Source organism: Lathamus discolor, chromosome 8, assembly GCF_037157495.1.
Source record: "Lathamus discolor isolate bLatDis1 chromosome 8, bLatDis1.hap1, whole genome shotgun sequence".
In the NCBI taxonomy this organism is placed as follows: domain Eukaryota; kingdom Metazoa; phylum Chordata; class Aves; order Psittaciformes; family Psittacidae; genus Lathamus; species Lathamus discolor.
The window spans coordinates 21975259-21993038 of record NC_088891.1 but is presented as its reverse complement, the minus strand read 5'-3'; the positions used below and the strand labels follow the sequence as shown (position 1 = coordinate 21993038).

At 52.8% G+C, this 17780-nt stretch overlaps 1 protein-coding gene across 3 annotated transcripts in view; it reads right to left on the bottom strand.

The window, feature by feature from the left end:
• The window catches only part of ZNF609 (zinc finger protein 609), a 69110-nt gene that overhangs the window by 13344 nt on the left and 37986 nt on the right, over window positions 1-17780 (bottom strand). For all 3 annotated transcript variants that reach the window (XM_065688095.1, XM_065688092.1, XM_065688094.1), the window contains exon 3: window positions 2048-2273. In XM_065688095.1, the coding sequence (XP_065544167.1) occupies window positions 2048-2273 (226 nt within the window). The remainder of the gene's footprint in view (window positions 1-2047; window positions 2274-17780) is intronic.

Genomic DNA, 17780 nt, shown 5'->3' with positions numbered 1-17780 from the left:
GACGGACAAGCACATGGGCCACAGAGCTTCACTGTGGGGTGAGATGCAGCAGAAAAGAGAGGAGAAACTAGAACAGCTCCCATGTAATTGCCTCTCAACCAGGAACTGGCAGTGGGTGCAGAGGATGCTTCTGTGCTCTCTGCCTCAGGGATGCTGTGTTCATCCCTCCTTGCACAGCCATGTGGGCTCCTCTGCCCACCACGAGCCTCTTGCAGAATCATGAAATAGTCTGGGCTGGAAAGGTAAGGTCATCCAGCTCCAACCCCCTGCCATGAGCAGAGACACCTCACACTAGACCATGTCACCCAAGGCTCTGTCTTAACCTGACCTCGAACACTGCCAGGGATGGAGCCCACACACACCTTTGAAGGCAGCCCCAGAAGCGGGGGGTGCTGATGCCCTAGTACTCAGCCCAGATGTGCCTCAGTTTCCCTAGCTGAAGGTACTGCATCCTGTAAAGCCATCAGGCTCTGCAGACGCAGAACAAGCAGTGCCTGTGCGCTGGCAGCTCAGCAGACCTCCTGCAGGTTTCCTCCAAGCATATCCCCCCTGGAGACACACCAGCCCTGGGGTGTGCAGCTCAGGGCTCCTGAACACTCCTGCTTTTGCTTCCTTGCCCCCACCAGCAAGCAGAGCCCAAAGATGAGGATCCTCGGGCCCAATTTTACAACGTGTGGCATCCTTCTGCCTTGGAGCAGCAGAGAAAACCCAACACTTAACAGCTCCCAGCTGCCTCATTCCAGGCAAGTTTTTCCATACAGAATGTACAGTGAAGCAGAGAGGGCAGAGGAATGTGGAGGTCCCCATTTCCAACCTAGCACATCCCAGCCTGCTCCAGCATGATCCATGCACTCTCCTCTTCCCAGACAGCTCAGGTCATGATGCTTTTCCTAATGGGAATGACTTCAGTGCTCACCACCCCCACATCAAGGGCCATCACAGCACTCGGCCCTGCACCAACCACCATTTCAAAACCAATTTCCCAGTGGGGAGAAAAGAAAGGCAAACTGGGCCCGTCCCCAGCTTCCCAGAGCACGTGACAAGAAGGGAATCCCTCCGGTAGCAGTTCCTGCGAATGCAGGTTTTCCGTTCAGCTTCTGTCAGAGATAACAAAGACAGTTGCAGTGAGGAGCAGCTGGTGAGTAAAGGCCAACAACAGCTTCACTCTCTGCACACCACGGTGATGGAAGAGTAGGAGCAGATGTCCAAGAGGAGCTCTTGGATACCCAACTGAGATGAACTTCCACACCGCTGCTCCTTCTCACCTTTGTGCTTCTGGGCCCTCATTCTGCTTCCAGCCCGAACTGAAGTCAGACACAAATATGAGGAGCTTCCCCCAAGCCTCTAGAAGCAGAAACCTCCAGCATCTCAACAAGACTGGAGGGAAGGCCAGGTTCCAGCACTCGCCGTGGTCCACTGAGCCACCTATTCATCCCTGCATTACTTGGCAGAGCCTCAACAGCAACAAAAACCCATCAAAGGCCCTGAGAAAGCAAAGCAAGCTGTGCACAGATGAGACGAGCTCCAGCGGAAAACAAGATTGGATTGGCTTGGCACGAGAGGCGAGAGCCTGATCTCCCACCGAGTCCATTTGAGAGCTCCGCTGGGGTGTTTTAATCCAGCGGGAGATTGCTGCTGCCTCCCAGGGTTTGAGCGGGTTTGTGACAGGCCTCTGGGTTGCCAAGCAGAACCAAAGTCAACTCCAATGAGCTCCCATGCAGGCTGGCACTGCCCCTCTGCTGGCACCTCCAGAGCAAGTCAGCTCTCGTAGGAAGGCAAAGAAATGGCAGCTTAGATCTTTCGCCCAATGTCTGGGCAAGGGGGCAACGCAATGCATTGGTCTGATGCAAGTTTTGGCCCATTACTCCCTTTGCTGGACAGATTAAGGGCCACTTCCACACAGCTCCTCTGTCCTGGCCACCCAGACAGTGAGGGGAAAGCCCAGGCCGTGCCAACAAGCGACAGAGCAGGGACACAGGAAGGAAGGGATTGCTGTAACTCCATAATGATATCACAGGAGAGCACAAAGCTCTCCTGTGACACTTACCATCCTCTGTCTCTTGCCAGACGATGCCCTCCAGGTTGACGCTGGTCCCAGGCTCGCAGGGGCCCAAGCACTCAGGCTCGGTGGCCAGGGCCACGTCGCAGGTGTTCACTCCCACCGAGCGCGTGCGTACCATGATCTGCTCACAAGGCGACGAGATGTCATTGTTGACAACGGGGACAAGGAGGTGCAAGGGCAGCACCGCAGGCGTGGAGACCGGAGACTCCATCTGTGGGGAAGGAGAAACATGCCGGTCACCGCTGGGAATATGGGAAGGAGAACAAGTATCAACAGGCACCTACATTCCTGGAGAACCTCGAGCCCAAGCTGCCACCTTCCCAATGCCTGTGCCAGCAGGCAGTTCAAGTCCCACACCCCATCACGGGACAAGGATCTCACAGGTTTCTCCCATCCTGGCGTGCCCATACACACGTAACCCTAAAGAGTAGGCACTTTGTAGTCACACAGATCACACCCAAAAGTCTCTCCGCAGGAGATATCTGCTTTCCTGCTTCAAAGAGTTTGTGCCAAGTTCCTTCCCCGACGGCTTTTGCCAGAGTAATCATCCCCAGTGAGGATGCCTCTGGCTACTGCTCAGATGTTAATGCAGTCAATGACTTTGGACCTGATAGCTCATTAGGAAAAAACCAACTGGCAGGACAGGACCAACAGGGAGCAGCCTCCCTCCAGCACCCATCAAAACTAACATCCTCCTCCTCCCAACCCCAACCCGGGACCACCTGAAGATGCAGATGTTCAGATCGCATCCCTCTTCTCTGCCTAAGTATCCAATTCAGAGCCTGATCCGGCAGACGGCGAAGGCCAGTGCGCCAGTCATCGAGCTCTCCTTGTGCATGGAAATCACATCTCCTGGCTAGAGCTGGGCTTGGAAAGCCAACAAGCCAACATGCCAAGTGAAACCATGGCCAAGTCACCCTGCTGCTGACAAGCCAAAGTCCTTGGCCACACTGCCACGCTAGCAGATTGCAGCAGTGTTGGGAGAAGGATGGCCGATGGGCTGATTTTGCTGCTGGCCAAGGGAAAGGTAGGGTGGAAACCTTCCTGTCCTTCAGGGTTCATCAGCCAAGCCAGCTGCAGGCAGTCATCCCCTCACCATGGCTCATGAGGACGCGCAGCAGTTCCGGGGCTAGCTGCTCTTCCTCTGCTCAGACCTCCTCTCTTTATGGTTTATGATCTTGTTAAGACACTGAGGAACCTCGGAAGAAAAGCAGACTGAGGAAGCTAACCAAATCATCAGCGAGTGCTAACCAGGATTTTGGTTTCAAGCAGGGGAAGATCCCTCTGGAGCATCCAGCACTACGGCAAGAGATGTCCTCCTAAGTCCCTGCTGAGGAGAGATGGAGATGCCTGCTTGCAGAACCCTGGAGAGGCCAAGCTTGCTGGTCACCAAGGGTAGACAGACACCAGTCCACAACCACAATCAACTTCACTGCTGCCTCTCCTTGGCCAACGATGCTGACAGCCACCAAACAGTCAGACTCCCACCCGGAACTGGTATCCTGCTCCTGATAAGCTGCCAAAATCATCTTCTCCCTCTCTGGCTCACCTGCTTCCATCCTTCAGCAAGATGATAAGCTCCAGTGACGCTCTTTTGAAGGGGCTAACGCAAACAAATTGCTCATCAATGCCACCTTCTGCAAACCAAAAGCAAGGCTCCAGCAATGAAATAGCTGAAGAGGAAGCAGCAGGGCTGCCTGGTGGGAGCATAGAGAGCCCGGCAGTGGTGGGGAGCTCCCTGTCACCGCAGGAGCAGCAGCTCCAAGGACCTGCAGGTTTGAAGCCATTCAGCTTCCTCCCACTTTGCGACAGAAAGCCCAGCGCAGCACAGGAGTGTTTAATTACAGTTCCAGCTCTGCTAATTATCGCCTGGTCACATTCCTAATCTGCATTATGCCATGGTGCATAATAAGCAGCTCGCTGAGATCTCGCTAATAAGCGAGGCGGCTTGAGAGGATTTCATATTTCACTCTGCACTGGAACAAACAGAGCGTCGTTCAGCAGCCATGGGGACACCAGGCAGCTCCTGCTCCCTTGCCTGAAGCTCAAGAGCAATATAAAAGGGCCCAGGGTGGCTCTCCAAGGCCAGGGCAGAACACAGCTGCCTCACAGGGACACATCGAAAAGAGCCGAAAGCCACACTGGAGGAAGAGACAAATGCATCAATCCCGGAATTCATCCCTCCCTGCATGTGTCTTATCTCCCAGTGCCATGGCTTTTCATCCTCCTGCTTTATTGAGCAAGGTCAGGAGATTCACCCGCTGGTGGCTGCAGCAGGGCTGGGGGAGCTGAGGCAGCCTGGGCCTCACCATGAGCAGGCACCCAGCTCCCTCTGCCAGGCCAGCAGCCAAGGGAGGTGCTGGCGCTGGGCAACATTCATACCCTGGAGCAGCAGCCCTCACATCTCCTCCAGCTAGCAAGGCTGGGCTGCTATCTCCAGCTCCCCAAAGCAAGCCCTGCACCCTCCTGGCTTTCAGCTCCAAAGCACACCACCCCCCAAGGAAAGCACTTATTGCTGCTGGGCCCTAAATCCCCTTTGCAGAAGGAGAATTTCTTTCTCTTCCCTTGCCAGGTAGGCTCTAAGACGAAATGCTGGCGAGTGCAAACGCGGCTGCTACGTGCTTGCTGCTGGAGAGAACTTGGTTTGCCTCCAGCAACCCCTCTGCAAGAGTTACATGGGGTGAAGCTTCCCCGTACCAGCGCTGGCCGTCCGCATCCGCCTGCCGCTGCCTCCCCTAATGAAAGCCCTTTGTGTTCCTTGCGGAGCCTTCCCCATCACGAGGAACGTGCTTTCACCACCGCCGAAGACAGAAGTGGAACGGAGCCAAGCCCAGGCAGCGGCCAGCACAAGCTCTACTCGATGGGGGAAAAGCAAATCCACCAGCAGCCGGGTGATGCCAGTCCAGGGGGATTACACTCTGGGTGGGTGACTAAAACCTACCCCACACTCCAAGGTGGGACAGGGTCCCATGCGAAGGGAAGCACAGCAGCCAGTGCCAGCGTGGAGAGCTGCACACAAAGCAGCTCCTGCCATCTTAGAGCTGTGCCAGAGCAGCTTCGTTAGCATCAGTCACCATTAAGGGACTCCACAGCAGCAATTAGCTAACAGGAGAAAGAGAAGAGGGCACAGCAAAAATAAAACCACCATATTTATATCAATGCCAACCCCCAAACCACCCAGAGCACCCACTCCTGTTTATTTGCTTTGCTCCCAATAATCAAAGTCAACCAGGCAAGAAAAATGCATTTTTGAGCAATAAAAGCCAATAGGGATGCCAAAAAGCCAGAGAAGAACAACCAGCACAGATATCTGTGGTGCATCTGCAAGGACAGAGAGAGTGTGAATAACACCATGGTGCAGGGCACCCGGAGAACTACACCCTGCTTGTCAGCAAGGACCTTGCAGTGGTCAGCATTGAGATCACTGACGCATCTGAGATAGTGCCTGGCTTCCAGCATGTGTCCACATCAACAAGCTACACAGCACAGTGGCCCATTCTTCCTATCTAGAAGGGTCCTTCAACTCCTGCAGATGGAGACAGACAACAAAAGCAAGGGGGAGCCTCAGTACTGGTCACAGGAGTCACTGTGCCAGGAGTCAAAACATGGACCAAAACTGTTCCATCACAGTAGAAAACACAGCACTGCACCAGCTACTAAGAAAGAGAAAAATAACTGTTACAGCTGAACCCAGGACTTGCATTGCTCAAGGCTGCAGCCAAAACCTCCCACACTACTGCAAGGCTCAGCCCAGCGTTTGGGAGCTTTGATGTCCTGGGAGCTCGTCCTGCTCCACCAACACATTCCCAACAGCTTTGCTTTTTCAGAGCAGGACCTGGGAGCATGAACTTCCAGCTCCTTGAAGAAAGATACTTAGTGAGCAGATCCACACAGTGATGAACATCTTTTGTGGGCATCTTCAAACCTCAGAACTGCAACACCCAAGGTGTCTCTCCCCCATCACCAGTGACCTCAGTGAGGATCTCAAAGAGGAACCAGAATCTTCCCCAGCCTGACCCCCAAAGCCCAGTATGCTGAAGCGGAAGACACACCAGTGCCCACCACGCCAGTGGTTCAATCTTGAATCTACCTGTAAGCATTACTCAGTACTCTCCAACAGACTCACCCAGAGCTCCCAGTCACATCCCCCAGGAACAACATCCCAATACGCTGGAGGCACACAACCCCAGCAAGAGCGGAGGAGGTTCCAGGATGTATCCATGACCCCTGACTGCTGCCTAGATTTTTCTGGACTCCAGCAAGAAAACAGTCAACGAGAGCTCCCAACAAAATCCCACGTGTAGAGAAATGATGGCAGCACAAGCAGGATACAAAAGATGGAGCAAGGAGCATGGTCTGGGGCAGCAATTCAGACACTGTTGCCCATTGCTCTCCCCTCTCTCTCACCGGAGGTTGAGGTCACTGACATCAAGATGCAAACCCAGAAATCTGTTTCAGAACAAGGATTCCTTTCCCTGGAAAGACGCAAGCTTAAATAAACAGCCAGTTACTTCTACAGAGCATGGACACGTGGGGAGGACCCTGTGGGGGAAGTTTGCCCTGGCCACACGTAAGCAGGCCACAAGAACCAAAGCCTGAACAAGTTCTTCCCCAAGAAGCTCACATCCCACTGCTGAAAACAGACCTGGTCATGGTTAACGAGTGTATCAGGGTACGAGGTACAACCTCCCACCATGCCAGTGATGAGGAACTGATCCAAACACCCAGGTGATCCAAGCAGTTGTATCAACCCTGGCCACACTGCTGGGTAAACGCAAGTATCACCCAGCACGACCTCCAATGAGCCGCTTCTCCCCAGCAGAGAAGGGAATAAAATCCCTGCGTGAACACAACCAGTCTTATCTCAGTGCTTGCAGTGTTTCGAGATCAAGAGCAGGCAGATGCCACAGAGGCACAGTCTTGCATATTACTGCATCTTCAATAAAGCCAGGAATAGTATCTAAGACAGACGTGTTGGCACCAAGTCACCTGCTCCAGCCACTTACAAGACTATTGGATCTTCTCCAAGAAGGTAAAAATTCCCTGAAAGGTGTCTCCAGTAGAAAGGTAGCGAAGAGCGGTGACAGAAGGGGACAGTTGACACAAGTGAGAAACATGGGAAAACGAAATCCAAGCTGGGGACCTCTGTGCATTGGTCCAGACCAATGCTCGCCTCCTTTACGGAATTAAAACATGAAGCAGCTGGGTTGGTGACAAGGGGAAAGATCCAATGCAGAGATGCACTAGAGATGTGTCTGACTCAAGGGAGGGCAGAGATGGTTGGAAGCATTGAGCCTGACCACAGATGGCTGCAAGCATCCTTCATGTTGACCAACACAGCCTTTGACCCCTTCTCCCTTGGTCCCATGCAGGGGCTGCTTCTGGCCACTGGAGTCACCCTCACCTCCAGCAGTGCTGCCTGAGCAGGAAAGCTCCAACGACAGCAAGCAACTTCCCACTGGGAACCCAGTGTCTCACATTCAGCCCCCAATACTGTGCCCATGCTACTGTCAACATGGCCAGCACTGCACCAAGCATTGCTTCTGCATCCAGCTGACACCATGCATGTGCCCCTCAAGCCAGGATGCTGAGCGGAACAACCACCACAGGGCAAAGTCTTACATTCATTTATTTTCTTTCCTTCAAACCCAACAGGATAACCACACACCTCTACACAAGCAGAAACAGCAGACACAGCAGATGCATTTCCTGAGGACCTTCTCAACCACCAGTGCAGCCTCCCCTTCATGGATACTCGGGTCGTCATCTTGCTTTCTCGGCTGGAGGCCATGATCTGTTCCCCAGGAACTGGCTCTCCAGCACAGTCCCAGCACTGCACCCACCCTTCTTGCAGAAGACAGCTCTTCAAGTCCCTGAACCCTTCAGCTCACGATGGATTCATCAGCGGCCATTTCCCAGCCACTCCCAAGCAACCAGGCCCATCTTCCTCTTCTGGTCTGCTCCCACTAAAAGACCTTCACACACGCAGATCAGAAGCAAGAGGACCAACGCCACAATGACAGCGAGGTAGATGCATTTTCTGCTTTGGACCATACGAAATTCCTGCCTAAATCCAAGCAGCACTCAAACAGCCACCGTTAATGCCAGCACTCCTTGACCAGCACATGAGAGCAGCCAAAGGAGCAACATGAAAGGTTTCGCGAGCGCCTCAGAGCATCAATCTGCCAGAAGGAGGATATAAATCCAAGAGGCCTTTCACGAACCACTTGCTGCGTGTGATGCAGCTCCAGCCACTGTTAAAAGCCCGATGATAACCACTGGCTACATAAAACCAGGACACAGAGGTTGCAAACAGCCAAGCTAGAGACAACCCTAAAGCAGCAATCTGCTGAGACGTGAGGGAAATCACGTGAAAAAGCAGCATTTTTGTGGCAAGTTGCTTTAACCCTGCCAGCTCCCCGGCGGACAACGAGACCTACGGGGTCTGTCTCACCCTACAGAGCACCCACACTAGGATCCTGAGCACCAGGGCCACAGGTTCATCTGGTAATGACCACCCAAGCAGCTCTAGGGATGAGGAACATATGACAGAGCTTGTCACCAACATTTAGGTAAATCAACAGGTCTGTCCTGCACTCAGAGTGGGTAATCCTATAACTCTCAGGAGGCTATAAAGCAAGCAGTTAATCTCTGGTCTTAGGGAGAAGGATATTAGGCTTGAACTGAAGTTCCTACTGCAAGCATTACCATGCCATGCCAGGTACGAGCCCTAGACAGCAGGTTTCATTGCAGTTAGAGGTCCCCATGCAAACACCCAGGTCCAGATTCTTCTTAGAGGATACCCAGCTCCTCTACCATGTAGTGCCATGGTTTAACGGTGCACTTGGCAGTCCTGGGGTAAAGGTTGGACTTGATGACCCTAAAGGTCACAGCTCCGCCTGCCTGGTTCAACTATTTCTTCCTTTTTTCACCTAATTTTTCTCCACCTCTCTCTTGCAAGTCTAAACCTCCCCCACGCGGAGGCTGGGGCTGCCAGGCCCGCAGCAATAGCAGCAGGGCATAGCCACACAAGCACGCACACCTACGTGCAGCCTCAGAGCACTCACAGTTAAATCATGTCATTAATTAATCATGTCCATCCAGGCACAGTGTTCTGCACGAAGTTCTTATCTTTGGAAAGCTGCATTACAGAAGTCTGCCAGAGAAGAGACAGCTCAGGATTTATGAACAATCTCAGTATAAAATTGGACTCTAGCAGAAGGGAGGAGATGGATTCAAGACTTGCAGTAGAAATGAGCTGGGCTCACACTACCTCAGCTAGGATGGGTTGCTCTGCTTCTGGGCACACAGGGACCACCTCTCTCCCCATCCATCCCAGTATCCAGAGCAACCGCCCTGTTAGCACCCACTCCCAGGTGAGAAGGGACAAAGCCCAGACCACGAGCTACTGCAACCACTCATCTGTTCGTGCTGAGACAAAGTACCCATGGTGGGCAACACAACCAACATGCACAGATGCAGTTTTATTACACCACTAAGAAACCAACTTTTACACCTGGTAAAGCGCATGAGATGATGTGAAAAAAGGCCCTTGTGTTTTCACGGAAGGACCTAGGAAGGACCTTCTAGGTGAAAGATGGACTTCACTTCCAGTTGTTTTCATCAGCTAAGCTGTAAATGTAGCATGGGGACAGCTGTACCTTCCACAACAGCCAGAACTACAGCATCATTTGCATCTCCCAACATCCAAGGGCTGCAAATGTATCCAAGAGCATCAGTCACCCTTGGAGTCATTATGCAAGAAAAGCCGTGGGGATACAGAGTTACAGACATGCGTAAATCAGTTGAGCATTACTCCATGGTGGTCCTTCCAATGATCCCGAAGGGGATTATCTCCATGATGACATCTTAGCATCACAGACTGGTCTGGACTGGAAGGGACCCTAAAGCTCATCCAGTTCCAACCCCTGCCCCGGGCAGGGACCCCTTCCACTGGAGCAGCTTGCTCCAAGCCCCTGTGTCCAACCTGGCCTTGAGCACTGCCAGGGATGGGGCAGCCACAGCTTCTCTGGGCACCCTGTGCCAGCGCCTCAGCACCCTCATTGTAAAAAAATTATTTCAAAGCTAAACGTACCCTCTCCCTCTTTGTCCATGCAACATGACCTGGGGTTCCTCTCAACACTGAGACGGCACAGAGGTGCAAAGCAGCGTCACCAAGCTGGCTTGGCTACACTTGTCCTATTCCCCACAGCTACCAGGAACCCAGGTGCTAGTGGAGTGAGACCAGCTTGCAAAGAAGACCCTGAGGCAGAGCCAGGAGCAGCACTTCACCCACCAAGCCCTCCTTGCCTCTCCCAACCCAGAGGCACCTGGGACACAGTATAGGAGAAGAGGAAATTTCCTATTTTTTTTCCTAACGGCTCTTCTCAGGAGAGCAGCAGCTGCACTGAGCTCTGGACATCTCATTACTTGAAAGGACACAGGCAAATTGGAGGAAGTTCAGAGAAGAGAAACAAAAATAACAAGGCTGAAGGGACTGGCTTGGAAGAGGAGATTAAAGAGCTAAATATGGACAACTTGGTTCAGCGACAGCTACATGGGGACATCATCATAATCTACAAACACAGGGGGGGTGAATGTGGAGGATTGGCTTGTCGAAAAAGGTCAAAAGGTCATGCTCCCATCAACGAGCTGAAACAAGACATCTGTGTAGAAGATGGTGCAAACCTCTCACGCCAGATAATGAGGAAATGAAGGACACCGGCAAACAGCAACATACTATGACCAATCACAGCCAAGGCCACTAAGTGATAAGTGCATGAGAAGGAGGATGGTGGGGGGGTGCACGGTGTAGCTGCAAAAATGTAGAAGCTACAAACCAATGATCTTGTAACATGTAAAAGCTATAAGCCAGTGATCTCTCTGTAACCAAACTATAAACATGCAAGCAAGGTATATAAGTATCCATCTGCTTAGCAATAGACGAGACTTGTCGGTCATCATCTGATGAGCTCGTCTCCCGGCGATTCCCACAGGTGAAAGCATCAGAAGGAGAGAGAGGAATTACGCAGGGTGTTACAGAGGGTGACAGCAGGAAGAGTAAGCTGAATCAAGGATAGGAACATTTAAGAAAGATGTTGGCAACAGCTTCCTGGACTGAAATTGTTCCTAAGCACACCAATTATTTTCCAAGTGGGAAAATCCTTCATCCCTTCCACTGCCCTCCTCCTTCCCACGTCCTTCTGTCAGTACCGTGAGGCACCCACATCACTCCCCACAGTACCCCCTCAGCACCCAAGTGCTGCTGACACCCCAGTTCCCCATCATGCTGGGCCCCGAATCACCAACCACCGCATTCGTGGTGCTCCCAAGACACAGCAGCGATCCTCATCCTCTCCCTGAGAGCCAACATCCAGCAGTTTGGGGCTTGCCCATGTTCAGAGGAGGCACCAGTAAATCTCAGGATGGCCGTATTCTGGCAGAGTTATTTTCTCTTGATGTTCTTCCATACTTCAACCATGGTAAAGAGCATCGCTGTGATGTGAGAACAGCTTCAGCACAGAAGTCTGCAGATAAGAAAAAAATCCTTCTCTCATCGCATCAGTCCACCTACAAATGGCAGTTGGAGCTGTATCTTTTCCTAAGCAGCTCTTCTGCACAAGAAACCCACTAGCCTGAGGCTACAAACAACATTTGGTCCTTGTGGATTCATCTCCAAGGCATGAGAAGCCAAGCTGTGTGCTCAGTGCTTGTACCTATAACATTTGCTTGGGGAGGAGGTGGGAGGGAAGGAGATGACACAAAGTTCCTGCAAAGTGGGGTGCATCTCCTGAGCTACTTACACAGGCCCTGGAGATGTAGCACTGAGGGAGCACCCCTACGAGGCACCAGGGGACACTCACCTTGGTGGCATGCCAAGAAGCATCACCTCTCATTCCCCTGTCCACACTGCAGGGTGCAGGCAGCTATGATCTGCGGGAAAAGCAGCACATCCATCCCTGGGGCACTGTGTTTGGAGACCTGTCAGCACACCACACATACACTACACAAGCAGGAGTGGTTTACACACACGTTGTAGCCGGGGATCCATGGCTCTTGGAGAGGCTCAATTCCAGGGTGACACAAATGTATTTCAGATGCGATAAGCAGCAAAGTGTAAGAGGAGTTTCAGATCTATTTATCCCTCAGGCAAGAGGAGACATCTTCCTTCTCTCTATGTAATATTAAAGACCTATTTTAGCATGATTTTCACAATCCCAACCCCTGCAGCCTGCACGTTTAGGAAGCTGCCCACTTGGCTCTCATCTCCTCCTCTTGTAGGTTTTGCCCAAGTTGCCAAGAGAGATCTTGCTGGTTTCCAGGTACAGACCCAGCTCTGTCCAATGCCTCATGGGGAGATTACAGGAGGGAAGCAAGCAGGAAATAAGCCAAATCACACGTTCTGGGTGGGTGAGCAAGAGGAGGGTGTCACCACACGTGTCCCATGCAGTGTGGCTGAAGAACAGGGACGAGTGTGGCGCTGCCCTTTGGGGACTCACATCCAGAGGTTCCCAGCGCCACGTCTCCTTGTACACAAGAAGGAATCCTCCTCACGCTAAGACGAGGCATGACAAACATCTCCACTTTTTGTGCTGGGTCCCAGAACTGCATCTCCCCTCATGCCCTAAATCCCAGGACTGCACCAAATGTGTTTCAAGCGTGCTGGTTTTGAAGCAGCACAAGCCAATACTCCTGTTCTGGGTGATGCCCGCTGTGTTCTCCCCAGCCCCTCCAGCAATGGCTGACATCCGTGTCCATCGGCTCCCACCAGGAACACGCAGGCATCAGCACCTGCAGGACACAGTCATTTCAATAGAAGAGTCTCCAAGCCAATTCCTAAGGTTTCGTAGTGCCTGAAATCAAGCTGCTGTCTCCAACCCCCAGGCAGAACAATGACAGTCGCACACACCAACCCAAGGCAGCACAGCACGTGCTCACGTTGACATGAAACATCTACAGATGAACTGCAAGAGGAGGTATGAGCTTTGCATGTGAGCCCATGGGCTCCCATCACCTACCACCACTCTGGATTTTAATCCCAGCCTTGGAGGTGAAAAGCAGCTTTCCTTTCTTTGCTTCAAATGTCTCTCGGTGTCTCTGGCCTGACCAAAAGCGTTCGCAAGGAGGACAGCAAGCTGAGCTAGGCTCTGCCCGGGAACGTGGGCTTCACCATGCTGGGAGAACATCCCACCCCACGCTGGGCTTTGCCAATGAACCCTCCTGCAGTACAAGTCTGGTCTGCACGCGCCAGATCAATAACACAGCTTTGCTCAGAGTTGCAGCATTCAACACAGCCCACTTTTAACACCCCAAGCACGACAGCGTCAAGTGAGGCACCTTCACTCCCACTGACCACCCCATGCAGCACAAGTCAAGCCCTGGGCACTCCTCCTGAGTCCAGTTTCTCCTGCGCTGCCTTTGCCATAAGCACACCCTTGCGTCAAGCATGGCACCCTGCAAACCCCAGGCTGCTGGACACAGCAGGGATGTGATGCCTCAAGGTCTCACCCAGCAGGTTTTGTGCTGACAGCTGCTGGCTGCAGAGGAGTGATCGATGGCAGGAAGCTGAGCAGCCCAGGGGAGAGCAGACGAGCTAGAGCCGAGCCAACCCATAACTCATCACCTGCAGGCTACCCAACAGCCGAGAGCTGCAGCCAGGCTGGGGGCTTTCAGCACATCTAAGGGAGCAGGGCTTTGCAATTCACACGACAGGATGATGCTGCCCACAGCCATGCTCCTCCTTGAGAGCATTCCATAGAAAACCAGCATCAAGAGGTTGCTTCATGAGCTCCTCCAGACCATAGAGAGGGCAAGAGCTTGTATCTGAAACCCAAGTAAGCCCCCAGCAAAGGGGAAGCTGACACCACCCACGGCTGAAGCTTTCTTTCAGCCCAATTAAGCTCCAGGAAGGTTTTTAGCCTCTAACCTTAGTTTCTCAGCCTGCACGCAGGGATACCCACGGGTCACCGAATTCCAGATTATGAGAAACCGCTCCCCTTTGCCACCGAACAAAGCACAACGCTTGTTTTGAAACGAGACACAAAACAGTCACCACTGAAAAGCCACCGTCCAATGCCAGGAGCCGCTGTGCCTCCTTCACCCAGCAGCACCTTCTGCACACACGTGTGCAGAAACCAGCTGCCGGGGCGGGCAGGCACACAGCTCACGTTCAACCAGGGTCATGTTCAACCGACGTGCTGGATTTTCAGCTGGCATCCCCGAAACAGGGCAAAGATGCTGCTAGAGACAGACCCACCAGGCCCAGATCTTCACCGCTTCTATTCCCTGCCCTCTTGAAATGTCATCGACTCTTCACGCTGACAGCCAGCTAAAGCAGAGTGATCCTATGTCATGAGAAAGAGTAGAATAACAACAAATAAGGGTATTTTAGCCCCTAGGACACCATGCTCAGGGCACCTTGCCATGTATCAGGCCTTGCTGGCCACTGCGGCCCTGGGCTTGGACACCCATCATTAAAAATCAGCCGTTGTCCTGGACTGAAAGGGGTCATAGTGTTCTCATCCAACAAAGGCAGCCTGCGGAGGAGAACGTGAGTCCTGCCTGGCAAGACACAATGGAGTTGTAATCCGGAGCCTGAAGGGGCTTTATGCCCATCAAGAGGGGCATAGAGGAGCCGTTGGCAGGAACACGACGCGCTGATGCTGCACCCTGAGCACCCCGGCTGGCCTGGGAAAGCAGCCACGGGCTCAGCAAGGGAAGCCCACTGCGGCTGCCAAGCACCCCAGTGCCTGCACAGAGGCTCCCACAGCTGCACACAGCAATTCCACGGCAAAAGAAGTCAAGAGGGAGCAAGCACTGGGGTTAATCGCCTGTGGCTGTGTGTTTCCACCTCCTCCATCCTCCCCTCCTGCCTTGGTGAGAGCTGGGAAGGGATCAGGGAGCTCCTCAGCTGCTCCCCTGGGCTTTCCACAGCCACCGGCTGGCTTGGAGGGACAATTAAAAAGTCATCTTGCCCAAGAGATGCTGAAGGTTCACAGGTGGACTCCACCAAGGGCTCAGAGCTGGCCTGGAGGCCAGGGGTGGGCATCACATGCTGTTCAAGTCATCCTTCTGGTTGCTCCATAAAAAGGGTGTCCTTATGCAGGCACCCCACGCTTCCAGGCTCCGCGGGAGGCCGGTCCCACAGTGCTTCTGGCCTTGGATCCCTAACTGGAATTTTCTGTCTTTTTCCAAGTCCAGGTTCTAAGGGAGTTAAAAAAAACCCAAAATACAAAATCAAGGCACGTGGGACAAGACAAAATACCAGAGCCCTGCCAGGAACGTCCCTCTCACATGTCTGTCCTGGACCAGTGTCATGACCCAACAGCACCCGCTGAGAGAGGATTCCCCATTACCAATGGCATGGCCTTCCAGAGCCTACACTGGAAGCTACAAGACTACTGCAATGGTTGGCCAAGAGCTTTAGATACCTCTACCTCAGCCTGAGGCAGCAGAAATGCACTTCTGACTGTAATAAACCCATCTGACCTTTAATCACACTAATCACCCTCTTGAAATCATGGGAGTGGTGTGTCTGTACGCACTCATCTACTCTTACCTTGTACCTACTGGAAAGGAATGACAGCTTTTTATTAACAATACTCACATGAGGCATTATTTGGACTGAGGGAGAAGGTCCCAAATGTGCCAAGTAGCAGCCCCAGGCTGCCAGGGCCTGCTGATGGGCTGCTTGTGTGCTGCCAGCTGGGCTGCCCCAGGCTGGTACACTGGCCAGGGAGCAACAGGGCTGTGCACATCCATAGGATACCCAGGGAGCAGGCAGGAAGGTGAACACAAAGGCAGAAGGCAGATGGATAGAGGGATGAATGGCTGCTTGTGGCAACCTCTGTGCTCAGAGCACTGCAGGCAGCAAAAGCCCTTCCTACCCCCACTACCCATCACTTTGGGTCAACATCTGCACCTGATGGTGGCTTTCATCAGGTGGAGGCAGAAAGTGCCTGGCACCCTTCAAACATCACCAAGCTCCTCTCCATAGAAGACATGTCCCCTGAACATCATCACATACCTCATGAGCTCCAACACAACACAGCCCAGTAGCACAACCCAAGGACATTGTCCCTGGGCAACCAGCCCACTCCCACCAAGAAAGCAGAGGCACAGGGCAAAAAAAGAGTCAGGAAGCAAAGCACAGCAGTGTGGAGAAGCCATGCAGCCCCAGAGCTGATTTTGTGAGGGCCTGTCGTGGTTTAAACCCAGCCACACAGCCCATCCACTCACTCCCCCCCTTCTTGCCCTCCTCCTGCTCCCGGAGGGACGGAGAGGAGAATCAAAAAGAATGCAACTCCCATGGGTTGAGATAAGAACAGTTCAGTAACTAAGGTATCACACAAATCACTGCTGCTACCACCAATAATAATAATGATAAGGCCAATAACAAGGGAACAGAATACAACACCTCACCACCAGCCGACCTAAAACTCGCCCAACCCCACCCGACCGAGCACCGATGCCTTGTCTAATCCTGCAGTGCTCTAGCCCTTCCAGGTAACTCCCAGTTACATCCTAGGCATGACGTGCTGTGGTATGGAATACCTCTTTGGCTAGTTTGGGTCAGCTGTCCTGTCTCTGCTTCCTCCCGGCTTCCCTTCCTCCCTGGCAGAGCATGAGGCTCAGAAAGTCCTTGGGCAGACTAAAACATTTCTGTTATCAGCTCTGCTCCCAGGCCGAAAGCCAAAACACAGCGCTGCACCAGCTACTAGGAAAGAGAAAAACAACTGCTACTGCTGAACCCAGGACAGGGCCCCTGCTCGAGGGATCAAACGTGCCCAGCAGCAGAGGCTGCCAGGAGAGGAGAAGGACAGAGCGGGTATGTCAAACCCCAGAGATGCTGCTTGGCCATGAAGAATAAAGACAAAATGCTGACATTTGAAGGGCACTGCCTCAGAGTTGATGGCTGCAGGGATGAAAGCCTTAGCAAAGCTGCATGGGGACTAGGAAAGGACATGGGGCTAGGAGGGATTCAACAGGATTAAAGACATAAAACTTGGTAGAAAGCCAAGAAATTACTCCCTTCACATGAGGGAAACACCACACAGACACGATGGAGAAGGGGATCTGAAGAACAAGAGACACAAACAAGATATAAAAAGCCAAAGCAACACACCAAAGGGCAGCGGTAGAGGAGCAGAGCCAACTTCCAGAAGGAGCAAGTGAAGAGACCAGAAGACATACAAGGCTTAAGAGCCAGAGAGGCGGGCACCAGCTGGAGTCATGCCTTGGGCAGAGCTATTTAAGTGGGGAGAGATGTGGGATGCAGACTCGTAGCAGAGAAAAGCCTTTCTCCATTATATCAGCTCGTCCCTTCCCACCCACAGAAGAGCAAATGTCTCTGTGGCCTCTCTTGCCCCTATGCCAGCAGCCCCTGCAGCTGCTGGCCCCTGAGATTACTGAGCCCAGGCCCTGTTCCTTTGGCTGAGCATCTCCCATGGTCCATGGCTGCCACTCTTCTTCCCTCGAAAGCCAAGGGACTGTTACCCATCAGTCATTCAGTTGTAGCTGCTGCACAAACGTTCCCCAGCCCGGCAAGATGTGCTACGCATCACTCTTCACCACCTCAGCCTGGCAGCTCCGGCCCTTAGACATCAGCAGCAAGAATCCATCCAGGTTCTGCTCTGTTCACATCCTCAGGAGCAGTGAGAGCCAAACAGCACCTTCACCGGCCAGCAGAGACAACCCTGCCCAGCCCTGCCCCAGCCAC